Genomic DNA, 26,600 nt, shown 5'->3' on the forward strand with positions numbered 1-26,600 from the left:
CAGATCTAACAAGTGAAAGAGAAAGACAGAAGAGTAACACAGGGTAAAAGCAAAAGCTCTGGAGGAGCCACAAAAACAAGACAAAATGAAACAGGATCAAGAAAACCCCCTGCAGTTCAAACAGAAGTGTTGTGCTTGAATGGAAAAAGTCTTACATCTGCTCAGAGGAACAAGGATACAAGGATGACAGTCAAAAGCACATACTTTTCAAGCACTATTTTGCCACAGCTATAGCACAGCAGGTTAACATCATAAATACATAGAACCACTGAAACAACATCACAAAATACGACATGATGAAGGACTCAGGACCACCAAACCACGTGACAACTTACAGGTACAAGTATAGTACATAAGGATTTTTATTGAAATGTTTTCTCTCATCAATTCTTAGCAAGACAATTTTGTCTTTTTATATTAAATCAAGCCGCGATTGATTTCAGGTGTATGCTCAGTTGTTATGGTCTGTCTTCCTGTTTGTGCAAGAGATGGTGTGTTGTGGTGTTGCATCTGCAGGCTGAGGTTTTACTGAGAACAGCGCATCAGGATGAGTTTGAGATAAAATTAACACTGTTATCACTAGCAACACTGGAGAGTTACATACCTAGAGACACCTTGAGCTGCAAACTCAAGTCTGTTAAGTTCTGAGAAACTGGAGAAAAATACTGGTCATTTGAGGACGTTCATTCGACCCAACAATCGTAATTTTGTACATTATCTACAGTTGGATAAGGAAAGGAAATGACACCAGATTAACTTCATCTGAAAGTCTCCAGTCTCCAAATTGATACTCCTGACTATATTTTTGTTATTCTGCTCAGTTCTTTTTATTACAGTCCAGTCAGTGAACTTTCTCCATCCCTGCAGCTCGTCAAAGAAAAACACCATGTGTGAGAATAGGGGGGGGAGGGGGTAGTGCAGCCAGAAAGAGGTTGACCCTGTGTCCCTCGTGTTGCCCTGTGAGTGCCAGGGGCCAAACCGTAGTTTGCTGAGAACCCAGCACCCTTGAGTGACAGCATCCTTCCTGTTGTGGTCACCATGGAAACAGGAGAGTGTTTTCTCAAGTAAACTCAGTGGAGCTCTGCACCACATCAAATACCGCTGCCATGAGTCAGCCTCCAGCACTACAGGGAACCTAACTATAGCAGAGCTAAATGCTTACAAGGCAGCGTGCAGGAGTTTTAATGGACTGTGGTTTCCTACTTGGCCTAGTTGGCTGAGGTATTTGAAGTCAGTAAAATGTCTTATATTTGTCTTTTGTCTAAATAGTTAACCAACATGCAGCATTGCACACACATCAAACTCCTGCAAATCTAGTGTACATAACCGCCACTTTGTCACCGTCACTGTTGTTCAGCGGAGTAACAGAAGGATTAAAGAGGCTGAGGCTGTGCAGCTGTAAAACATTAACTCCACAAATGATGGCAGCACACTGCAACATACAGCCCAGTGATGTCATCCTTTGCAGAGGTTCAGACTTTACACACAGCTTAACCCCGTTCACACAAGGAAGCACCGGTGGACACATACAAGAAGGTCACATACTCAGGCATACTGTAGGTCCAAACAATGGCAAAGGTGCAAACAATGGAATACGAAAGCTTTATTGTACTCGTCAATATGATTCTAAATAATATTGCAGAAATTACCTGATATAAAAGTTTCCTATTAAATAATTCGGGAAAATCAAGAAACTATTGGAACAATTGGTAAGTAACTGCTACAGTCTTTAAATTTGTAAAAATAAATAAAGACAAAGTAATCAATTTTCATGGCACATTTTTCAACCCAGAGTATTTGTTTTACTTCGTGTTTGTGGAGGTCAGCAAAACATGCAAAATTATAAATCCACTCTTTATGTTTTGCACTTAACATTTAACCTACAAAATATATGATTAGCTTATAAAATATATATAGCATTGTTGTAAATTACCAAAGTAGCTTTGCCTCCACATTGAAATGCTGCTGACATGTTAATGTATGAGTAACAATAACGACTCCTTTAATTCAAGTACAATTTTAAATGGGAGTATTATTGTATTGTGGTATTGCTACTTTTACTTAAAGTCAGTTAAGGATTAAATTACTTCTTTGACCACTTCTGTCATCCTTTATGGTTACATATAAGCATACAATTTAACAAATACTGTATTGGCAACAATACATTTTCAATCATTAATCTATAGCCTATTTATTCATTACCAAATGGATCTTTGGATGTTTTTAAATAAGGAAAATTTCCTGAAGCCACAGTAAAACATAGCACATATTTAATGTACCAACTGAGCACTTTCTATATTTCCTCAAACAAAGAGCACCATTTTACATTGCACTTTCCAGGGAACGTCGAAGAAAAATCACTTACATATCAGATGCTTGGAAATTATTTGGAAAATAAAAAAAAACCATGAAATGAAGCATGACCAAAGATACAGTTTGGCATTTATTATACGCCCAAGGGAGTTCAGGAATTGGACAGGTGAGTTACAGATGATGAATTGAGAATACATAGGGAGTGACAGAGGAATTTAAAAGAGGTGGCAGAATGAAGACCAGATCAGATTATTCCATCTCATTGTGGTGCATTGTGTTACGGGTGTTTGTGGTCTTGTATGGGGATGTGTAACTATCCTTGTAGAGGTTTGTTATCCCATTTCATTGTGTGATTTATTTATTCTTCTAACCGATTCTAACTAAAGGACAGGTGTCCTGGGAGCTGAGATGCTTTACACCGTACCACTGTCGGTTTCCCCTTCATGGAAGATGCAAGGTCCTCATCACTTATTCAACACTCACTGCCTCATTCGCTGAAAGTTGCCTCAGGTGTTTTGCTTTAATTCACCTCTCCCGTAAAACAATGACAAAATGCAGAGAACATTGTAGCTTTGTGTCCTCAATTACCCTCCTGCACCGGCTCTGCATTAAGACTGCACTGTTTTTATGGGAAAAGTGTAAAGATTTTGTATTTAATTGATGGCTCCAGTAAATAACATATAACTTATCTTAACACAATGCCATAATGCATTCAAACCAACAGAGTACGCCTTTTGTAATATCAAATACAAGTATGTTTCTTTTACTCTTAAATGCAAATTTATTTCGCATTTGTACATAAAAAAACGCGTGGAAGAAAAAAACATCTTTATACTTTTTGAATTTATAGTAACAGGACCTGCTCCTGCTTTCTTTTCTTCTTGTTTTATTCATAGTAGTGTAGACACATCTTCAGTATATTACTGCCTCCCTCTGTTTCATACCAGAGTGCCCTAGCCCAAAAATACTGTAAAGATGGCAGATAAAAATGCCTCATAATGCATGTGGAATGACATAAATACCACATCGGCATCATTTAAATTCTACAGTGCAAGGTGCTCTTTAACTCTTTAAATGATCCCATCTGGTCGTCCTCTCTTGTAAATGTTTGCATGTCATAATGGAAACGTTCAATGATTATTTTGAACATTGACGCACATTTGGATGGAAACATACTCACAGCAGCCAGCATGGTGATATAATCTGTGTTTGAACTCCGTGTGAAGGCAGGCGGAGTGAATGGGAGCGAACACCAAGCGGGCTGTGCAACACAGGGACTTTGCTGGCGACTACAGGGCATGTCTGTGTGGGCATATTTGCATGATAGAACCATTGTGGAGGCCTGGCATACAAACAAAGCCCATCTCTGTGTTTCCTGTGTGTTTTAGCTGCTGCTATCAGGCATGTTGAACTGAAGAGCCTTTAGTGAGAAGTAATTGTTTTGGAGGCGTTGTGTAGTGGGGGGGGGGGGGGGGGGGGGGGTTAATGTTTCTCCTATTTGAACATTGCACTGGACATATGCACTGTCATTATGTGTGCCGTGCTGTGTGTTCATGTGCTGTTTATATTTAGCTATGTAAAGCATTATAATAATGACCATTTATGTGGGTGGGGGGGTGGGGTATTCTGCCACATTGACATGAACACTAATGCCCTTAATCATGACCTAACAACGTCACCATGGTTTCCTCCTCCTCTCTGTAGGAGGCTGAGAGTGTGCAAAGTCATCGCCTATACATCATGTGTCACTTGATTGCAGGTCTACCGACAGCCTTTGAAAACAATGCAAACAGTCAAGCTAAATATATTATGGGTAGATTATGTAAAAAAACCTTCCCCCAAATGACCCTTCGTGTGGGTAATCTCTGTGATGCTCCAAAAACATCAACTTTTCATAAGCTAAGAAAAAAAAGACACATTTTCATCACTATAACACTACGTTTTTCTCCATTGGGTTTTTATTATCTTAATCCATTTAGTTGTGGAGATTATTTTGTGTCATATTTCACCAATAATAACAGAAAGAGACAGTTGTGGACATCCTTTGAGGTGCAGTTTCTCTAATAGTTCCATGAAACTCACTGTGTTGATGTCAATTGAAAAATCTTCCAACTTCTCTCTTTTAATAGAGTCAGTGAATTATTAAATGATTTCCTCTTTTGTGTGTTTTGGTGGTGATCTTGACAACCATTGTCCCATTTAGGAAATATTACTGCTTATTTGAGAAGTATGCTTTGGGCAGTGTTTGATTGACCGTCGTCTCGGCCTGTCATATTCAGTTTGTTGTGCTTGTCCCTGTCTCGCTCCACCACCTCCCCATTAACTAAATTAAATTAAATTCCAGTGACTGACAAAGATGGCAAAGAACAGTAAACCAAAATTCAGGCTTCAAAGCGTACCTTCAGAAACCTCTGGGTGACAAAACTGGTGCTACATCCATATTTTTCAAAAATATCTATGTTTTGGACAACCTCTGGTTCTGCAAGTACGACTGGCAATGAATACAAAGGGTAATTTTATAATGAGAAGAATTTCAAATGGCTGCAAAACATATGAAAACCCTTTTTGTTCTCAAAATGCACATTTCTTTATTTCTTTCAATTTAGCCACACACAGTGAAAATGGCACATGAAGAATAAAGCTAAACCAGATGTTACGGTGACATGGGAACAATTAGAGTGGCACTTGTGGACACCAGAGCTGTTGTAATGGAATTGTATAAATGAAGTAGTTCTAGATTTAACCAAAAGCCCAGTCAGTGTCCTATTGCCTGTCTATGTGCTGAACCAAAGTCGCAGGAATTTAACATGTCAGCTCTACAGAACTAAATCTCCACATCCACGCTTCATCCATAAAGCCACCCACTCCCCACTTTCTATCCACTTTCTGTTCAACAGCCTCTCTCACCACGCCCCAACACTCTGCCTGGAGCTGCACACACACTCTGCCAACCTCCACTCTGGAACATCAAGCTTGATTTACTGTAGGGAACACATGCATATGCATTAAAACAAACACATTTGAATCTTTTCCTTTTTATTTTTTTCCCATTTTTTTAAAGCAACAGTTTATTTTACCAAATCAGAGTGTGGGACAGCATGTCTGCGATTCATGTGCCTGTCTTCAGTGCACAAACCACGAATGCACAAACACAGCCAACGGAACTGCGACTTGAAAGGACTGATGTTATTGGGAGGAAAAATGGTGGAGGAGAGTGCTGCAGAATGAAAATCTGAAAAATGATGTAGGTTTGTATGTGTGTGTGCGTGCATGCAGCAGCTGGTTCTGGTCAGCTGACAGCTATTGCAGACTGTGATTTGTTGGGTGAGCTGGGCTGGGCTGAACCGTGCACAGCTGCTGTCAGAGTGTGTGTGTGTGTGTGTGTGTGTGTGTGTGTGTGTGTGTGTGTGTGTGTGTGTGTGTGTGTGTGTTAGAGGAAGAGAGAGAGAGAGGGGGAAAGAGAGGGAGCCGTGTAAGGCTGCCAGTGTGTAAGCTCAGCAACATTAGGAGCTGGAGACTGGACTAGAGCAGTACAGGAAAGAAACAGAAAGCTTGCAAATCAGAACTGGGGAAGTAAGACTGGGGAGGGTCGAGTAGGATGGTGTCTCGGTTATCCTACTGGGCTTGAACAGAACACAGCACCACTGGCTGGACCAGGGGCTGGCTGGACTGAACTGGACTGTGTCATCAGGGCGGACACTTGAGTTCAGGTTGACTGGGATAGACGAGGAACCTCAGTGCAGGTGAAGCCTATACTGCTGGACAGGATCAGGCTGGACGAGGAGTCAAGAGCAGTGGATTATGGGTTGTTCGGCGAGTGTGGTCCTGCTCCTACGCTCAGTGGGCGGGGCCGACTGCGGTCACATGTGTTCACGACAGGACCAGATGTCATTGGATGCTGCCACTCCCACCCTAGAGGGTTACACCACTACCACCTCACCTCTGACCATCATTGTAATGGTAACCATCACTAATGCACTTGCAGCTCCCATTAACTCTGCCTTTCTACCTAATGCATGTGTGGACAGGTAGAGTGGGCTACAGCATGTGGGTGTAGAACATACTTGGATGTGCATTAGCGTATATTTCTGTCCATTTTAATTGCAATGATGGACGGATGGAAGTCCTGAACAAAAAAAGTTAAAGTAATTTTTACCATGTGTATAAAGTTTCTTTTCTTGATTTCGGCATTCTGCTATCTCTATAAAAGAGTAAACTTTCCCTGTCAACTTTCTCTTCTTAACTGCCTCTTTCTTTTTCTCTTTGCTGAGGTTGATGTATGATCAGTGATTTTGGGGCCTGGTTGTTTCCCTTCACAGCTGAGAGGCAGAAGGACGGAAATGGAGGGAGGAGAATAGAGGGGGATGGTGGGGTCAGACATGAGGAGTCTAGTTTCTGTGGGAAAAATCTGCAAACTCTGCATATGGTCAACAGAAAGGATGATAAAAATAGCTATTCAAAAAGCACCATGAATAAAATGTTATTTGCCTGAGAATGAATGACTGAATGAAGGAATTGATGAAGAAGTTGCTTAAAAGTGTGTTGTTTCTACCAACTTTTCATCTTAGTACAGTCAGTACATCTGTTTGGTATCTGTATCCACTAGTGTTGGCCAGATTTTTTTTATTCCCAGAGAGACCCTGGTTTTTGTAAACCTAGTGGAAAAAATGTTACAGTTTTGGCATGGTGGGATCTTTGCACTCACCCCTTCTGGTTCCCCTTTGTTTCTTTCCCTCCATAAACCTTCTGGTGCCTGTTTTTCTGGTCTCTGTTGCAAACTAGAGTCATAATGGTTTACACTCCAAGGTCATGTTTGCCTGCTGATTCTTGTACTGTAGGCCATTCTTTACTATAAACTAGTGCACTAACTCTGCCTTTTGCTGATCTTTTGTAGCATGAGAACATGGTTTTTCATGTCAGAGTAAAGCGTGGATTATACTCACCGTAGGGAAGCCGGCACAAGGTCCACACTCCAAAAAATGCAAGTGGTCGCGACACTTGGTCGTTCACCTTTTGAATTTTTGTAACTAGGTGCGAGCGTTCGAGACGTAGACATACGTAGTTCACTGAAGAAAGCACTATAAACATGTTGAAAGATTTAAAAAAGATGGCCAATTTGTTTTTTAGTGGCTTTAGAAGTCTGAGGTCTTAAAAATTTGATAAATATTTTTTTTAAAACATTGACTTCTTTCTTTATAGGGCTTTTATGAAGGCAATAAAGTAGTCCATGGGTATGAGATTTGAGTTTACAGTTAATCACAATTGATTCACATTTGCGCCGTCTGTGGAGGCTCAGGCTAAGGTGCCATGCCTGAGTATAAACAAAGTCAGAGAATAGTAAAGGCCCAAGTATTGAACCTTGGGGAACTCTAAAGTCAAAGTCAGCTTTGCTGATATTTCTACCCATTGTTAAAGATGTTCAGTTAATTGATTGATCTGTAGTGTCAAATGCACAGCTGTGATCTTATAGAACTAAAACTGCCAGCTGTTAGTAGTAAGTCATTCATAACTTATATGTGCCATCTCCTAACTATGCTCAGGAAACGTCTTAAAACGATGATGACGCAATCATCTACAATAACTTTGGTTGATAGAAGTCTTTGGAAGTTGATCTTCAGTTCTTCAACACTGTTTGATCGAGGAAGGGTTTCTTCAAAAGTGGGTCAGTATTTTCAGTTTTAAACTGAGCAAGAATAGTACCACTGGTCTGTGATTTGTTCACAATCGTCAGGATAAAAGGTAAAACTGTTAAGAAAGACTTCTATAAGAAATTTGTCTCTTAACCATGGCTTCCATCAAGGGCTCTAGTGTAGGGGTCTAACACATACTCCACGTTGTCCCCTATAGCTGTCAGACGGGCCTCCTAAACCTCCACCCCTCCAAGCTTGATACTCTATCTAACACCCAGTCACTCACACTGTGGTCAGGGAAAGAATGCAAACCCTCTGGTCTCTCTTTGGACACTGTCAATTGTCTTTGGTGTCGACCTCTTGAGTGTCATTCGATAATGTGTTACTGGTTGGTTAATTGATCGTTGACAGGATGTGTGATTCGGGGAATTATTTGTCCATTCACTGCAGAAGGAGGGCTGTTAATGGTTTTGTGGAATAACCTCACAGCTGAATGGACGATCTAAAAGAGATTTGTTAAGTAAACAGCCAACGCAAAGACTGTGTGGTGTGTTTTGGAAGCAGGCAGGAAAGTTAGAAAAACGTTAATTATCTTTTTTACCATTACTCAACACAGCATATTGGCCTTACTAAAGAAGAAGAGTAATTTTCATCAGATGAGCGACTTCTCTTTGACGTATGAATGCCCATTAGTCCCACTGTGTCTCTCCTTAGACTTTGCATTGCTCTAATGATGTAAAGCAGATGACTTCTGTCTGGTGTCTTCTCCTCGTTTCTGTCCCAGTTGTCCCCCTCTCTCCCCCCTTTCTGTCTCTCTCTCTCATACTCCCTATCAATCTTTCATACTCTTTCTCTTCCTCAAAACTCCCCCTCTCTCCGCTTTTGTCTCTCTTTCCTCACATCTTTCCTCTAAAAGGATGATTAGCCCTTAATCTGTGCTTGAGAATGACACAGACCAGCTTGTGTGCATTACGTGCAAAGAGTTGAATGCTGTCAATTCTCCCCATTTTTGTCGTAATCGTTTCACAACTTTGATTCTGCTCTTATTTTTTCCTTCTGACCAATTCAGAGCACCCCACCCCACCCTCCTCTCCCTCTGTCTCGTTCTCTTGTACACAGTTATGCTGTGAGCCACCAGTCCAGTGCTCTATTTGTGCCCTCCACACAACTGCAGGGTACCAACATCAACACCCATTCTATCTCACCCCTGCTAAGAGGGAGGGAGAACAACAGAGGAGTAAAGAGTGATGTTAAAAGGGATGTTAAATAGGGTGAGAACAAGGGATCAGGGAAGAGACAGAGAGAGAATCAAAGGAAGAAAAAATAAAGGAGTGCGTTGCTGAGGATGTTTGATGAAAAGAGGAAGCGGGAGAGGAGGGGATGAGAGGAAGGGATGGAGGCAGCTGCAGAACAGAGGACGGATGGAGGGAGGAAAAGGGTGAAAAAAGAGGAGGGAGGTTGAGCTCCAGACGTTAAATGGCTTTGAAGGAGTGCAGCGCTAAGAGCATAATTATGATTCACTGTCTCAGATGCAAAACATCAAAGAGTTCAAACTTATTAAATTAGAAAAACCTACAGTAGATTAAGATGAATGCTTTACTTAGAAACGTCTTGTCCAGATAGACTTGCAGGTTGTTGTTCCACTCTCTCATGAACATTAGAGTTGCAGTCACGGGACATACTGTAGTTTTATCTTGGATAATTCATAAGGTCTCACAAATAGCAAGCTGCAAGCTCAAAGCGAAACAGATGACAAACTTTTCACACACATCATTTCCATTACATTTGACCTCAAAATTGTCTATCACTTTGCATCACTTGAACTGCCAACTGACGTAACCTCCACATACTATAAACTATTGTAATTAGCCGCCTCAGATTTGTACTTTAAAAAGATTATCTTTATTCCCAATGTACAGTTCTACATTTACACATCTAATATATATTTAAAGGCTCAGTGCAAACAAATTACAAAAAAACAAGAACCTATATTCTTTTTTATCTCTTGTGGAAGATAGTTCTGGATTTGTTTGTTCAGGTTTTGAGATATGTAGCTAAGATCGCCGCCTCTCCCCCAACACATTTGAGATGAATGAGATTTTATTCGTGGTGCTTAGTCACAGCATTGAAAAATACATTCATGCGTCATTTCAGAAACTGTGCCGAATGGCGGCGCATTATGTAACGTGTTAACAGCAAGTATATATATTTGTTCCATCATCAGGAGTTGTTTCCTCGTGTACTGATCTCTGTTCTGCAATGAGGTTTAATCTGGGGAAGTGAGTGTCTGTGTATGTACAAATATAGATATAAAGGCTATAGTTGATGTTGCGTTCCATGTATGAGTGAATACTTTTGTATATGTCTTTTTGTACATTCACCGGCTTGCAGACAGTTTTGTGTGGAGGATTAGGACAGGTTAGCTTTAGAACAGGAAGTTGATGGTTTGCATGCTAGTTCATAATGTTTGTGTGCATGTGGGGGTTGACGGTGCACTGTTGATACTTTTGGACAGGCAGATAAGATGATGAGAGTTTTACTTTGAGTGTGTGTGTGGGTACATGATAGTGTTTAGCTGAGGGGTTGACTATTTGTACGGTTAGTAATATGAAGTGTTAAAAATGTATTGTCTTATAGCTGTTACTCTTAAATTGCTTACAGATAATAGTGTATTGCCTTGTCTAGCTGAATTGTCAGAAAACGAAAGACATTGAGAGTATGATGAATAGAAACGTTTGGTTGGTTAGATTCTCGTTTGCAGGGGAGTGTGTGGTTACGTGTGTGCGCTGAAGTGTGTTGGACACCAAACATCAACTTCCTCTACATCCACGTGCACTGACACAAACTCACAATCCCTCTCAGCGTTAGTTCTGCTTCTGATAGAGCACATGTCTGTGATGTGCGTTTTGTTTAGTTCACTTTTAATTTAGCTTTGACCTTTTTTATTCTCCAGATAGTGGAAGTTCTGGTGCTTTTTTGTGTAATATTGTACACACTTACACTTTATTCTCCTCGCAATGAGCTTCAGGAGTAAAATCACCTTCAGGAGGAAAATAAAGTCTAAACGAGTGCGATCGGATTTCACCCGGCTGAGTATTGTATGTATTTGTCTCTTTCTGTCTCCGCCAAGTCACATTCACGCTGCATTACAACTCTCAACAAGTATTTATTGACTATCACATGGCTACAGTTTACTATCAGTGACTTACACATGTTCATATGCTGTCAGTCATAGTGCTAATTGTGATTTATACAGCTTTAATCATTGAAGACCACAGTCAGTGGCCATTATTCTGTAATGTAATGTGTTTCGAGATATTTGTGTGCTTTTCATTTCCTCCCCTTTTGAAGATGTGTTTGTTACACTACAGTGAGCTAGGCTCTGTGACAGGAAGAGCCAGATTGAAGAGAATACTCAAACTAAATGATGTGTGTATTAATCATGCACACCTAGCAGAGCTAATGGTACATTACTGGATTTGTCAGATGTCAGCTTGTGCCAAAGCCAAAGACTTTCCCCTGAAACGTTAACACTGACGTCACACAGGTCAGAGAGTCACAAAACCTAAAGCTTTATCTACTCACCTGCCTGCTTTCATCTGTCATTTATCAGTTTGAATCTCATGTCATTTACATGCTAACAATTACTGCGCAGAGAAGCGTTTTCTTTGGTTTACCCATTAGCTATTAGGGCTAAGAACTCATGATTATTTCTGTTGGCATTGTTGTTTTTTTATTCATTGGTTAATTATTTGTCACTAAGATGTCAGAAAGTACCCCCCCAAAAAAATCATGATTTCTCAGAGCACAAGTTGAAACCCTCAGAAACCTTGTTTTAGCTGACCAACAGTGCAACACTTAAAGACATTTCATTTACAGTGATTTTTTGCCTAATTCATTTAATTGATTAATTAATTGTAATGACTGTTGACAATCATTTTTGGCCAATAAATGAATCGTGTACTTATGATCGAAAAAACAAGTGTGTAATACAAGTTGGACTAGGAACTAAAAACTAGAAAATATCACTCTAGATAAAAATTGAGCTGAAAGTGTAATTCAGCATGCTACTTTTTAACACTGCATGGGGGAAATATTAACAGCATAAAGTATGGGTGGCAAGTTCCAGACTTAGACAGATGACTTTCCTAAAACATAGATCACCTTGGGTTGAGTTACGTTCTTGCCTCTTTCCTCTGGGCTCTCTCTTGGTCGTGCACCAAGAGGCCTGTTCTGAGTGTTAAAGTAGCAGTGGTGGGTAAAAGCCCCGGTCTGCACTGTGTGCGTGTGAACCAAACCAGAGATCATTACTTCCTCTACCTTCCTCACCACAGCCTGCTCCAGCTCTCACTTTGCTGCTCTGTTGCTATTCTCTGAATGACAGAAGTAATTTACCATTGTCTTCTTTCTGTAAAACACATGTTTAAAATATTTTTTTATTGACTTTTACTCACATAACCCTTTAAAAGAGAAAGTTAGTGTGTAATGGATTGTTTTGTCTGAAGTTCTAGTTTGGTGGTTTATATACTGAGCGTGTAAAATGGGTTTGTGAGAACAGGCATTCACATATAGAAGCGACTGTTGAACTCTTGTATGTGGTGTTTTCATGTTTGAGGTCATTCAATGTTAATATGTTGGTCTGGTTGCGTATATTGAAGTTTTTATTTACTGAAAAATCCACACAACATGTACCATGATTCAGGTATCTGATACTTCTCTTTTTAATCTCAGTTAATTTAAAACAACTCTACATAAATATGTATTTGTAGGTGTGGTGCATCACAGCCTCGCTTCAACTGTACTGTAGAGCTACTTCCTCTACAACTATTTAGGTCCTGTTGATGTCATGGCAAAACACAGGAAATGTCATGACTGTCGCTGTCATGGATACTGCTTTTAATATAATATGTATGCTGCAAGAATGTGGTTCATGAACACAAATGTACTTTTACTCTTGTCTTTTTTCTGCTCTTACAATATCTGGTCATACATATGAGATATGAAATAGAATTAACTTTGAGAAGGGTTGTGAAAATATTGGTGGCAAAACGATACTGAAATTACAGTGCAGAGGCCAAAACAGTCTCTGGGGAATATAAACATGTTTTATTTAACAAATTTAACTAAAAATGACAAACTGCTCACTGTATAAGTGTTAAATAAAGAGATTTAGAATATAGTCTAAAGTTTGAAAATATTACTCATCAAGAAATTAATTTGACCAAGCATTCAATGTCAACTTACAGTACTAGACATTTTTCAATGCTGGACATATCGTATTGCATTGTGTCATATGTTATTGGATCTTATCGTTTAGTATTATATTCAATCAATCAAAACTTTATTACAGACTTAGGGTCCAGATACATGATAAGATGTTACATAGAATAAACAAAATCCAAAAGCACAATAAATAATAATGGTTTAAAACTAATATGAATCAATATCTCCATTGAGGTTTGATACAAGTGAATACTGATCAAATGTCTCTGTGTTTTTCAATTTGCAGCAAGAGAAGCCGAAGCTGATTGATCCTCTTGACTATGAGACTGTCATTTCTGAACTGGGAGACGAGTTGAAGGAAGACCCTCTCAGAGACCTGCTCCTATTCCCCGACCATGATTTCACGGTAAGTGTGTGTTTGTGTGTATGCGGGGACCTTATGGGGCAGTGGTTAATGAAGTCCAATCCTGGTTGACCGTAGATTTTGGTATCTATGAAATGCAACACATTGCATCGCTGGCAGAAAGCAGTGTACTCGCAATAGATATTACTTTTTTCTGTTCTATTGTGAGAACTTGTTACGATACTATATAATTCAGACCCTTGGCGGACAGTAAATAGAGTACACTACATAGTAAACGGGAACATAGTACAAGTCATCACTTCTTATTTTGATACATTGTTTGCAATGCAACATGTGGCATCAGCATCACACACTTATTCACACTAATCATGCATGTTGAGCATTGCGGCCTTTTAATTACAGTAAACAATTTATTCTCCCCGCTGCCTTTAGCTCTTCGTTCATTAGTACTTTTATTACGGTGCTAATGCGTTTCTGCAAACGCGGATCCCCTGCACATTAAGATGACCTAATTGGCTGCTTGTGGTAAAGGGAAACATTGGCTTGTGGAGTTGTAGCTTTAATGCTCGACTCTGCTGGTTCCCAGCTCGGTCTGGCTACAACACAATCTCCTCTGATTTTCTTTGTCTCTGTGTCAGTGCTTGTGGAGGCAGCCTACAGTCAATTTCCATAATTGTAACTGAAAGTGGCTTGGCTGAGCATTGCTAATGAACAAAAGGCATTTACTAGATCTGCTTCTTTGCCAGTTGGTTCGTGAGCTCAGTGCTCCGGCTGATTGGGTTGTAGAAATCAAAGTCTGTCTCCGTGCACACACAGAGATCTTTACTGCTGACTTATTTTCATTCCTATTCTGCAAAATCACTTGGAAGAGTATAAATGTGCACCTTAAAGAGTGAATGTGTTTTTCTGTTTCATGGATCATAACATATGCTTTATATATTTAAAGCTGCATGATTCATAGTTTGGGTTATTTGTTCTAGATATAATCAGTGTCCGAGAAAAATACATATTAAGGGATTTGACTTGGATTATCTATCTCCACTGCAATAAAGCTGGCCAGAAACTATTTCTAGAGGAAGGAAAAAAATATGACATCTATATACTACGTTTGTGCATGTCCTCTCAAATTATTGCTCATGATAAATGACTCGAATAAATAAGACGACACTGAAACCCAAGTTGCTTCCAGGGCTCTTTACAGCAGCCCACTGCTCCTAAATGCCTAGGATGGGATTAAATGCAGAGGCCAAACTTCATAAATGTAATGTGTGTGTAGTTTTTAGAAAAATTTGGTCTACAGCCATGTTAGTAGCTCTCCTGTTCTTAGACACAGATGAAGTAACTAGAATCTGCACTAGATAATGCTGCCATGAATAAGTAACCAATGAAATGTTCATGAGAACAATGTTTTTCCAGCTTTTCCATCATTTTCTTTACATTTTCTGTGCCGGACACCGCACAAAGGGCTTCAAGCTAAATACTAACATCAACATGCTCACAATGACATTGTTGCATGCTGATGCTAAGCTGCGTAGGTGTTCATTATTCTAGTTTAGTGTGTTTGTAGGCTAACCTTTGCTTTACATCAAGTACAGCTGAGGCGGAATAGAATTTCAAAAAGGTTTGGACATATTGGACAAAGTGCAATTTTGACCTGCTGGTGGTGCTAGATGCAAAATTAAAATTAAAATGAAAGAGATTAAGATGCATCCTCTGGGGACCACGAATGTCTTTACGAAATACAGAGGCCATTGTTTCATACAGTAAAGATGCCTTTGATCAAAAATCAAATTCATAAATTTAATTGTTTTCTATCTGGTTGGTTTTACCAGCAAGAGTTATGTGGTGAGAAGCAAAAGTTTTGTTCGTGCTGTGATTATATACAGTTAAATATACAGATATTCAGTATACAACAACAACTTTAAGTGTAGAATAGTGTGTTGGCCTCCAGAACAACTTTAGATTCTTAAGCTGAACAGCATTCATACAAGAGATATTCTCTAACATGTCAGTTAGCTTGCATGTCTATTTGTCGGTCCTACAAGAGGGATTCCTCCTCAGTTGCCCCTCCTGAGGTTTTTGTTCCTTTTTTGGATGAGTTTCTCCTTATCTGGACTGAAGCGAGGGTCATGGGACAGAGGGTGTTGTATGCTGTACAGATTGTAAAGCCACTTGCGGAAGATTGGTGATATTGGATTATATTTGTAAAATTTACTTGACTTGACAATTCTGTTGAGATCAGGTGTTTGTGAAGGCCATATTATCCATTTGGTTCACATCAAATCATTAAAACATTATGTTTCTCCACTTATTTAGTCTTTAATCTGTACAATGTCCTTAGATTTACAACAATGGTTTAATTGTATGTGTAGCGAGAGAAACATTTTTGGTAGCCATCATTTTTATATTACCTGACCAGAGTGATTGACCTAGAGAGAAGATGGATGGATGGATCATTTCTTATTAAACCACCCAGATCCTCAAACATCTCGTCCTGTGATCAATTGATATGACAGCTTCGCATTTCTTTGTGAAATAGCACCTCTGCTCATTTTCCCTGGTGGTTAATGTTTGATGTCATTTAAGAATATTATTTTTATGTAAGTGGAGGTGTTTTTTTATTTCAGCCGAGATGACTCACCTCACCATGACACATCTTTTATTATGTTAACCGTTCCTTCCCTTTTTTATCCCTCCAGGTATCCACTGTGCCTCAGGAGAGACGGACTCTCAAGTCGACTGTTCCTGAGGGGGCAGAACTACAAGCTGAATGTCTGCTGGTCAGACAGGTAATGAGCGTGTGTTTGTGTGTGTGCGTGTGTGTGTTTGCCCACATGTATCCTCATGTGTACAGGACATGACTGAAGCCGCTGTGGTTTGATAGGAATAAGATTTCAGTTGGTGGTGGTTAGGTTTTTCAGTTAAGGCTGTTCTTAATGTAGGACATCCTGATACCGGTGGAGCAATTTCACCAGGCCTCTAAAATAACTCAGATGTGTGTGCATGTCTTGATGTGTATTTGCCCGTGTTTGTGTGTGTGTGCCTGTGTGCCCGTGTGCGTGTGCGTGTGCGTGTGCGTGTGCGTGTGCGTGTGCGTGTGTGTGTGTGTGTGTGTGTGTGTGTGTGGGTGGGTGGGTGGGTGTGTGTGTGGGTGACTGGCTGGGCTCGGGCTATCAGATATGATTTCTCCACTGAGCCCTTGAGATTATGAATGGTCGATCTAAAATGAGCCCTGAGTAGACGGAAACTCCCCAGACAGTACTGTCACAGCTCACTGGAGAATAGTGTGTGTGTCTGACTTTCTTTGTGTTTGTTTGTGTGTGTGTGTGTGTGTGTGTGTGTGTGTGTGTGTGTGTGTGCTTTCCTGTCAGAGGTTGATATTGTAGATGATAATATGTTTGGTCTGCTTTTAATTTGTGACATTGTAAACATCAGATCGAGATCTTTCTAAACCAAAGGATGAAAGAGAACGTTCTCGACACAGCGTTCAACAAGCAGTCACATGAGGGGATGTGAAACTGCCTTTGTGACGTGTGTGTGTGTGTGTGTGTGTGTGTGTGTGTGTGTGTGTGTGTGTGTGTGTGTGTGTGTGTGTGTGTGTGTGTGTGTGTGAGAGAGAGAGAGGGGCAGAGATGACTTACAGTGAGAGCAACCTATGAGAGTACTATTTTAACGCGTGAGACAGACAAGAAATCTATAAAGACGGAACGATATCTTTATTTGTAGATTCCTTTGGGACAGAGTCTTAATTCAGTTCCTAAATAATTTAGATACTGTAATGATGAATCTTTGCCTGCACATCAGTAACTAGGCCCTCAGGAGAGCTGGTGTCTGGCTGTACTTTCACTGTAGTGTAGCTTTCTTCATTGTCTGCAGACGTTCCAGCTGCCCCTGGGCTCCCAGAGAGCCCATCGTTTTTAGAAAGTTCATATTTAATCACATTCAACTTAATCTCCTTCCTCTCCTTCAGGCCTGTAAGTATTACAACTCGGACCTAAATGTGGTCCAGTTCAAGTATGACGACTATGCTGGAGACTACCGCCTGCTGCCCAGGTAATATACTCTGCGTTTACACAATAACCCTCTTAACTGTGTCTGCTTTATGGGATTTAAAGCAACTTGTCCATTTTACACTGTGATTTTTGGGGGGATTAAACAAACAATAAATTAAGTGTTAGTTAGTGAGGCTAGCTGTTTCCCCTTCTTTACAACAACAACGTCTCCTTTGTAGCTTCATGTTTAGCCTACAAATTTGAAAGTGGTATCAATCTTCTCATATAACTCTCAGCAGGAAGGCAAAGAAGTGTTTGTGCCAAAATGTCTGAACCATTTCTTTCACTTTAAGTTTCTTATTTGGTCACAACACATATTTGGTCTGAAATATGTCTACACAAAAGACAATCTGTCTTTCTGTATTTCCCATAGTAAGGTATTGAAAAGGTAACTTTTCGATATTGGTACTAAAACTCTGAGTTCTCATGTTAATAAACTGCCGTGAAGCATATTTTCTCATGTTCAGTTGCTTTTGTATGTACTTTATTTTTCAATTCATGACAATATGGAAGTGAATGTGATTAAAAAAAATATGGATTCAGAATTGTTTGACTTACTGACTTGATTTCTGAACAACCAGACGCAGAAGTAGCCCCTAACATCTAGGATAACCACAATTTGTTATACTGAGGTTGGAGGACATTAACAAGAACAAGGTGGTGGCAGGTGTTGAGTGAGAAAAAGTCAGAGTGGAAGACTGAGGATTTTCCACCCTAACACATGTTAACTCTTAGTGCTCCCTCGATCCGTTTTCTAAATGTCAATCCTCCAGTCAGACACCCAAACAGTCCGTCAGACATTCATTTAAATCAGGCTGTCACTCAGTCAACTGGAGTTTTTTCGGTCCCAGTGAGACAGACCCAGAGCGGCCCGGCAGTTACTGCTCTCAACCACAGGAATGTCCCTCTTGTGTCCCCTGGGTTGGCACTGTACTCCTTCAGTCAGTTCACATGACCTCTGAACTGACATCCAAGCTGAACTATAAAGTAAGATTCAGCCTAAACACAAGTTAGAGCACAATCATACCAACTTTAGTTGTCTCTTTGCAGCTGTGGAATTAGCATACCAGCTCAAACATTGTTTGTTTATAAGGCTGACAAGCTAACAAACCATAAACTTTAGACTTAAGGGTTATATGTTCATGTTGAAGTGAAATACACCAGGAAACAATAGAGATCTACAGCTACTGTATATGTGGTGTTTTTACCACTGTGATTGATTGGAGCGTTTCTCATCTGTGGAGGACAATATTAGCATTCCTCTGTCAGGCCAGAATCTCCAGAAATCTTCTAAACACAGCCGCCTTAAGAGATTTTTTTCAGACAGATTTTACGACAGTGACTTTTAGAAGAGGGTGGTTCCAGCGTTACCCTCCACAGTCTGCTGCCTAGCTGTCTCCAGCTCACAGCACACACACAAAGGCATTTTATCCCATGGCTCGCACACAAAGACAGGTCAGCCTGTGAAATCAGTGGAGCGGGATCGAGTGAGGACTACCTATTGTCGGCTGCTGACAGACAATGATGGAGCAGAGTCAGCTACCCACACTCATTTGCACCACTCAAATAGAGTGTACAAATTTGATTTCTGAATTGTTTTCTCTTTCCATCAATATATTTCATTATCAGAGTTTCACATTTTTCTTTCCCCATTCCTTTATAGGAAACTGTACAAAGCAGAGAAGCTGCCATCCCATTCTTTTGAGATTGACCATGAGGACATTGACAAGGATGAGGTCAGTAATGACCATCTTCTGACAAATGCTTTTAGAATGAATGCATTACCATCTGGAGACATCCTGTTTAAATTAGTTTACCCCAGCGTTGAAGCTGTTAAAATATACTTATCAAGAGTGGTTAGCTCATTACAGTTCAGTGGCACATTGTTTATGAACATAATTTGACTGACAAATGGCCATCCGAAGATAGGATGAGTCTTGAAAAGTCTCCCTCTCTCTATTGATCATCTGCTCCTCTGTGTCAGAGGGATGAATGGAAAGTTAATGTATCTATAACTGTGACTGTGTTTGCGTTTCACAGGATACGACCTCCCTGTCCTCTTCCAAAGGAGGAGGGGGAGGTGGTGGTGGTGGCGGGATCGGTGTGTTTCGGTCAGGCTGGCTCTACAAAGGGAACTTCAACAGCACCGTCAACAATAGCATCACTGTTCGGGTGAGGAAATATCAGATGCTCTCCCTTTCCCTGCCTTTTTATTGCCTTTTGACCTCAGATCACCCCCCCTCCCCCTTTTCAGCTGAAATGCTCTAACGGGTGGCGAACTTAGTTTGAACTTTAAATTTGTTCTGATATGATGACATATATATGTAAGGGTATATCACCATCTACTTTGCTGTTTGTAGTTCAAGGAAGATTTCTCAAAAATATTTGAAGAAGAACCCCTTTGTGTTTTCTGTGATATTTTTAAATCATTACTGTAGTTGCCGATGACTTTGTCCTTAATGCAGTATTTTAATCTTTTTTCATGTCTTCAGTCATTCAAGAGGAGATATTTTCAGCTCACCCAGTTGACAGATAACTCCTACATCATGAACTTCTACAAAGACGAGAAGATCTCAAAGGAACCAAAAGGGTGCATCTTCCTTGACTCGTGCACCGGTGTAGTACAGGTGGGTTTTAGAGCATTCATATTAGTAAGACAACAGAAACTATATTATAGATTTATACACTTGGATATTTAAAGAAATTTACTATCCCTCTAAAACTATTGCACAAAACAAGAATGTGCTGGGTGCAAAAAGCAGCAAAGAGAAAAGGATTAAAACATCTAAACATTTAATTCCATTGCATCAAATATTGTATCTACTGGGTTCACGAAGACCTTCATCAGACCATCACTCTATAAACAAAAGTAATAAGAAGTGACAATTTACTTTAACTGTGCAAGTATTATCTTTTATATGATGTTTAACAGTATTTACAACAAAAACAACACAAAACAATGAGCACCAAATTACAGAGACAGCCGTCCACGGCGCTATCTTAGATTGCAATAAATGGTTCTGATTCTGATTCTGATTTTGATCATAGTTGTACTCATGGTGCCATTGTTATGTCTCTGCATGCTGTTTAAAGACAGTTGTTCAGTTAAAATTATAGTAATTGCTTTAATTTTGTCATTGGTTTATTTAGTTTTTGTCCTCTGAACTTTAAATGTATGTGATGGCAGTCTTTACCTTTTAATTATTGTCAAATAAATCCATATCTCTATCAAAGTCTACAGTTGGACTGTTGGATGGCAGATGTCCCAAACCATCATTTTATGTTTATGATTTAAGATGTCCTTGTGACATGTGGTGATATTTCTTATATTTTTAGAGGTTTCATTATCCATTAGAGATCCAGAAACTAAGCTAATCAAGGCTAAGTTTATAAGTCAGCATTGATCTTCAAAAACTGCATGTGGAAGAAAGAGTCAAATTTTCCAAAAACCAAGCTTTGGTTTTGTTGCGTAACCACATTATCTTATCCATCCTTCCATTCACCCCCCTACAGAATAACCGTCTAAGGAAACATGCCTTTGAGCTGAAGATGAACGAGGTTACGTACTTCGTGCTGGCCGCGGAGAGCGAGCAGGACATGGAGGAGTGGATTAGCACGTTGACTCGCATCTTACAGATCAGTCCCCACGACGGTCCAGCTCCTGACCGCAAGAGTCTGGACCTCACTGACCATCGGCAGGGTGAGACCGGTTCTGCTTTTGTATTTAGGAATACACAAAGTATATCTATGATGTAGAGAGAGAGAGAGAACTGAAAAAATAGTTGGAAAGAGTAAAGTAGATGGAAGCACAAATGGTAATTTTGTGGCAAAAGGGGTATTTAAGGAGAGGAAATTTTTAGCATAATTCCATCACATGTATAAATCATCGTGCCCTAAAGAGAGAGTACGATTTTATACTCGGTGTCAGCAACAATTTAACCTTCTGCTCTCTCTCTCTCTCTCTCTCTCTCTCTCTCTCTCTCTCTCTCTCTCTCTCTCTCTCTCTCTCTCTCTCTGATTTACTCAAACTAAATAATCTCCATCTTGCCATTAACTTAATTGGGAATTTCAGTTAGGTTAGGGCTCAATCCACAACATCACCATCAGGAAATGAAGCCTGACACCAACCAGTGACTCCACCTTTGTAAAATACATCATACCTTGTTATTAAAAATTATCTGTGAGAGCTTGGGCATGGGACCACGGCCTGTAACATAACGCACCCCGACAGACCTTTGAGACTTGGCCCAGTGAAAAGGGGTGGGATGATGTAATAGCCTCAGCCGTCATGGCTCTGTGGTCTGTTAGCATGCCTCTAAATCAGGCTGCGAGCGTGTGGTGACCTACCATTAATGAGCCATTTTGTTCGGCATGGCCATTGGGAAGAAGTGCTCCAGGCACACGAAGGTTATATTTCTGCAGAAGCCTGCCTGCCTTATTGCCCGTAAATACCACAAATGGAGTCATATTTAATTCTGAGCTGGATATATGTCCGCTGACTCTGGTTAGTGTGTATTTAGTGTGCTGCCTATTTATAAAATATGATATGGCATCTAACCTTTTGGGAAAATGCACTGCTTAGATAAACTTTCCCATCGAGGCAGTCATCACTCATGAACAGAAGTCACTCTCAGGAGTCCTAAATGTGTTTGTTCTCCCTCCAGATGTGTTTGACCTGTCGTTGAGTGACTGCTGTTTGCAGGAGAATGAAGATACTACTACAGAGAACGGCATCAATCCAGAGCTAGCAAAGGTTGGCTATAAGCTGTCAACTCTTCTCTTTGAAACGATAATATACCTCTGCTGTTACTGCCTGCAGTTACCGCTTTTACTGATAACTGTACATGCATGCGAAGCACAACAGTCTATTTAAAGGTACCCTTTGGAGATTTTGACCATTAGTGGCGCTATGGAGCAATGTTTTGTCATGACGATTCACATCTATGCACACAAGCAATATATATTCCTGATATTTTCCATCGATCAGCAGTAGGTGATGGTAGAAGCTTGGCAATGTGTCAGCAAAAGTCAGGAAAGAATACTAAATATGGATGAAAACAATGCTGATACAGATATTCAAAAAGTTGGCTTTGTGAATATTTTTTATGAGGAAGGAATTTTCCATGTTTTTATACACACAGTGCATTTTCATGAGAAACACAGAATGTTAACATAACTGCCTTTGTTCACAAAAAAACACTTTAAGACCAAGAAAACCCTTGCTGTTTTTACTGATGTTATAATTCATAATAAGCAATTTATTATTTGCATGAAGTTGCTCTTTAATTGCCTCTCTCTGTCTTTATCGCCATCTCTTCTGTAAAAGTATATCTCTGAAACGGATGAAGGAATTCGCTCTGCCAGGAGAGAGGAGAGGTTGAATCTGTTCTCGCTGGACCCTGATACTCCAGTATGTACCAAGTGTCTTCATTGTTTTTCCATTTTTCTATTTGATGCAGTGTTTTAACTAAACATCATGTTTTGACATCATGCGTTGTTGTCATGAATGTTTTTAACCAGATCTCATGAGATTGTTGGTTTTAATTCTTCTCAATGAAACTGTATTTAACCAACCACAGGTTCTGAGGAGCCCGCGGACCGAACATTCCTCAGTTGAGAATGCAGCAGTGCGTCCGTTTGAGGAGAAGCTGGGCAGAAGGTTTATGATAACCTGCCGATCACTCAACCTCATGTTACAGGGCTGCATCAACGAGAGTGAAACTGGACCAGTCACTAATGTGAGGATTAGAAACATGTGCTTCTTACACTTTCAGTGCTTCAATACTGACTTTTGCATTCATATGTCTCAATGAAATATATGGTAAAGCATGTCAAAGGGGCTATTTTGCTGGGTGAATATATGACAGTTTTATATGTAAAGGAACTGAGAATGAATGAGCTGAATCTGCTCCACTAGATTGAACCCTTCTTCGTGTCGCTGGCTCTGCTGGATGTACGAGAAGGGAGAAAGGTGTCCGCAGACTTTCACGTAGACCTCAACCATGAGGCTGTGCGTCAGATGGTTGGAAGCTGCTGTAACGGGATAGGCGGTCCTGTGACGGGGGTCGGAGGTCAGGAAAATGGCCTGTGCTCTCCTGCCGAGAAGAAGCCAGGAGACTGTTGCCTCAGCTTGGACCTGGAGCACTGGCTATCCTTTCCCAAACAGGTACAAGGATGTTACTGCTGCAGTATGTTTTATAGATGTCAAAGAAAAATGCATTTAACTTGTGGATGAGTCTAATATGCCTTTCCAATGCTCTCCATGTAGGCCATCTTCTCAGTCACCAACCCCCACACGGACATAGTGATGGTGGCAAGAGTGGAAAAGGTGCTGATGGGAAATATTGCTTGTGGGGCAGAACCTTATATCAAGAATACAGACTCCAGCAAGGTCAGACAGTCATTTGTTCATGGTCACTCTCACTTTGCATCAATATTTGAGTTCATTGACACCAATTACATGGACACCAACAATACGAAGCTGAACATTTTATATCGTCTTATCTCTTGAAGCAAGCTGGCAAAAATGTCTCATGAAACATGCTGTTAGGGCATTTATTGTACAAGAAATGGCTTAATGCACTCCAAGAGTTTAATGCACAGCATTTATAAAATCTTTTTTCTGTAAGGCCAGAGTTTATCTTCATCACTGAATGCCAGTCTGGTCGGATAGTTTAGAAATTAGGTTTTTCCGACATCCTATCCAAGACATTTCCTGGCTTCCCCGCTGGCTGTGCTCCATGTGGTCCTTGTTTAAATGGCTCACTTGTTTAAGTGAATCACCAGACATTCAACCTGCTGCCTGTATTATACAACCTCTGATTTAGTCTGTCACTCTGTCTAGGTCAACTAGAATTTAGGGCTGATCCCATCCCATTGTATAATATAAAATATCCGCTGTGGTGTCTTGCTAACATTTCCCTTTGCCCTTCTTTCTCTGCTTATGTCTCGTACAGACTGTTCAGAAGATACTGAAATCCAACAAACAGTTCTGTAGTAAACTGGGGAAGTACCGTATGCCATTTGCCTGGTCCGTCAGGTCAGTGCCCCTGGTTGGAAGCTCAGCTGTCTAAACATTTTAAAATGTATTTAGCATGTTCTCTCCACAGGATCTAATTGTTATCCAAAATCGGCATGTCTCTGTCTATCTATTATAGGTCAGTGTTTAAGGACAACCACGGGGCACTGGACAGAGAGTCTCGATTCTCGCCTCTCTTCAAACAGGAGAGCAACAAGATTTCCACAGATGACTTGATTAAGCTGGTATCTGAGTACAGGAGGTAAGGCATACACAATGTCACTTCGGCTCCTCCAAGACAAGATAAACAGTTCTTATGACATTTAACTCTAACCTTTGTTTGTGCAGGGCTGAGAAGACCAGCAAACTGCAGACTATTCCTGGGGCGCTGGAAATTGCAGTCGACCACGTTCCATTGGAGCATCCTAGTATGTCCACTTTTTAGGCAATACCTCCCCTCTGTCTGTGTTCATTTATGTTCCCATTCGGCTGCCTTTCTGTCCCCTCCTCCCTTTCTACTTCTCTACTCTACCATGCATTTGAAACTCTTGTCTTTTCTGTTCTTTCAGACTGTGTGACATCCTCCTGTGTACCGGTGAAGCCCTTTGAGGAGCTGATCAAACACCAGCCTACTGTGGAGGTGGAGGAGTTTGTCCAGGACACCACCAAGTTCACGCAGCCGCACCGCGTCTACAGAAACCACATCTACGTCTATCCTAAACACCTCAAATATGACAGCCAGAAGAGCTTCGCCAAGGTATAGCATGCTAGCTTTTAAGCATCATTTGAGAGTCTTAGATCCAAAAAATCACTAACAACGTGCCTCTTGTTTTTTTACATACTTCATATGCTTTTATTTTTCACAGTTTTTTGTTTGTTGGCAATAATTAACGTTACAATGGTCCTTTTGTTCCCAGGCTCGTAATCTTTCAGTCAATGTGGAGTTTCGCTGCTCAGACGAAGAAGTTGCCAAACCTTTAAAGGTAGAAAGCTATCCAAAAACATGCTGATGTGACATTTATTGGCTTTTATACGACTCTATTTTCTCCATTTAAATGCTGCCTATCATGAGAAACTCGCAGAGCATGACTTTTTCTGTTACTGACATTTTTTCCAGTGCATCTACGGCAAGCCGGGAGGTCCAGTCCTCACCACAGCAGCCTGTTCAACAGTCCTGCATCACTCCCAGAACCCAGACTTCTATGATGAGGTAAATGCTTGGCATCAGCAGTCTTTAAAACATAAACAAGTGTTTCTAGAAAACTCACCAATCTGCAGCATCCCTTGAGGCCCATCATATAACTCGGTACATGCCTTTGTGTTCCCAGGTGAAGATTGAGCTTCCTACTCAACTTCATGAAAAGCATCACCTTCTTTTCTCCTTTTACCACGTCACCTGTGACATCAACGCCAAGACGAATGCTAAGAGGAAAGAAACCCTGGAGACACCAGGTGAGTTGGCGGCAGATCTGAAGCAATAATATAGTGAAACTTATTATGCAGCAGGGTTTTTTTTGTGGTTGATCTTGTCCACCATTCAGTACTTTGTGTTTTCCATCCGTGTGTACCTTTTTTTAGTGGGGTATTCTTGGCTGCCTCTCCTCAAAGAAGGTCGTCTGTCATCCCAGGAGTTCAGCATCCCTATCTCCTGTAATCTGCCACCTGGATACCTGGCCATCAAGGAAGCGAGCAACACCAAGGTGAGAGACAGGAAGGAAAGGGAAAAGAAGGACAGATACAGAGTGTATGAATATTAGAAATTGTGATGAATAATGAAAACATTAATTTCTGTGAGAAGAAGGGTAGTGGATAAATGTTGAAAGAGAATGAACATGGGTTGGTGGCATCCTCACTTTCTTCCTTTCACAGAATGGAGCAGATCTGAAATGGGTTGATGGAGGAAAAGCTATCTTCAAAGTGTCCACCAATGTCGTCTCCACAGTATACACTCAGGTAAAACCATCTGGGTTTCTGCAGTCTCTCCTCGCTCTCTTTATGTT

The 26,600-nt window shown here is 40.5% G+C and overlaps 1 protein-coding gene across 7 annotated transcripts in view; it reads left to right on the top strand.

Moving 5' to 3' along the window:
- Window positions 1–26,600, top strand: part of dock10 (dedicator of cytokinesis 10) — a 62,946-nt gene that overhangs the window by 15,054 nt on the left and 21,292 nt on the right. For 5 of the 7 annotated variants that reach the window (XM_068711023.1, XM_068710979.1, XM_068711015.1 and 2 more), the window contains exons 1-22: window positions 5,837–6,273; window positions 13,453–13,572; window positions 16,230–16,319; window positions 17,501–17,583; window positions 19,246–19,318; window positions 19,623–19,754; window positions 20,075–20,209; window positions 21,096–21,282; window positions 22,247–22,335; window positions 22,909–22,992; window positions 23,162–23,320; window positions 23,500–23,748; window positions 23,851–23,973; window positions 24,539–24,621; window positions 24,740–24,862; window positions 24,949–25,028; window positions 25,170–25,357; window positions 25,518–25,583; window positions 25,718–25,810; window positions 25,929–26,052; window positions 26,179–26,300; window positions 26,470–26,553. In XM_068711023.1, coding sequence (XP_068567124.1) covers window positions 6,115–6,273; window positions 13,453–13,572; window positions 16,230–16,319; window positions 17,501–17,583; window positions 19,246–19,318; window positions 19,623–19,754; window positions 20,075–20,209; window positions 21,096–21,282; window positions 22,247–22,335; window positions 22,909–22,992; window positions 23,162–23,320; window positions 23,500–23,748; window positions 23,851–23,973; window positions 24,539–24,621; window positions 24,740–24,862; window positions 24,949–25,028; window positions 25,170–25,357; window positions 25,518–25,583; window positions 25,718–25,810; window positions 25,929–26,052; window positions 26,179–26,300; window positions 26,470–26,553 — 2,646 coding nt within the window. In that variant the 5' untranslated portion in view covers window positions 5,837–6,114. Of the gene's footprint in view, window positions 1–5,836; window positions 6,274–10,843; window positions 11,042–13,452; window positions 13,573–16,229; window positions 16,320–17,500; window positions 17,584–19,245; window positions 19,319–19,622; window positions 19,755–20,074; window positions 20,210–21,095; window positions 21,283–22,246; window positions 22,336–22,908; window positions 22,993–23,161; window positions 23,321–23,499; window positions 23,749–23,850; window positions 23,974–24,538; window positions 24,622–24,739; window positions 24,863–24,948; window positions 25,029–25,169; window positions 25,358–25,517; window positions 25,584–25,717; window positions 25,811–25,928; window positions 26,053–26,178; window positions 26,301–26,469; window positions 26,554–26,600 lie in introns of those variants that run through there. The other 2 variants (XM_068711006.1, XM_068710998.1) reach the window with 2 other exon arrangements.

This window comes from Cebidichthys violaceus, unplaced genomic scaffold, assembly GCF_023349555.1.
Source record: "Cebidichthys violaceus isolate CVI_PGR_0920_01 unplaced genomic scaffold, fCebVio1.0.p SCAF_1, whole genome shotgun sequence".
Taxonomy (NCBI): domain Eukaryota; kingdom Metazoa; phylum Chordata; class Actinopteri; order Perciformes; family Stichaeidae; genus Cebidichthys; species Cebidichthys violaceus.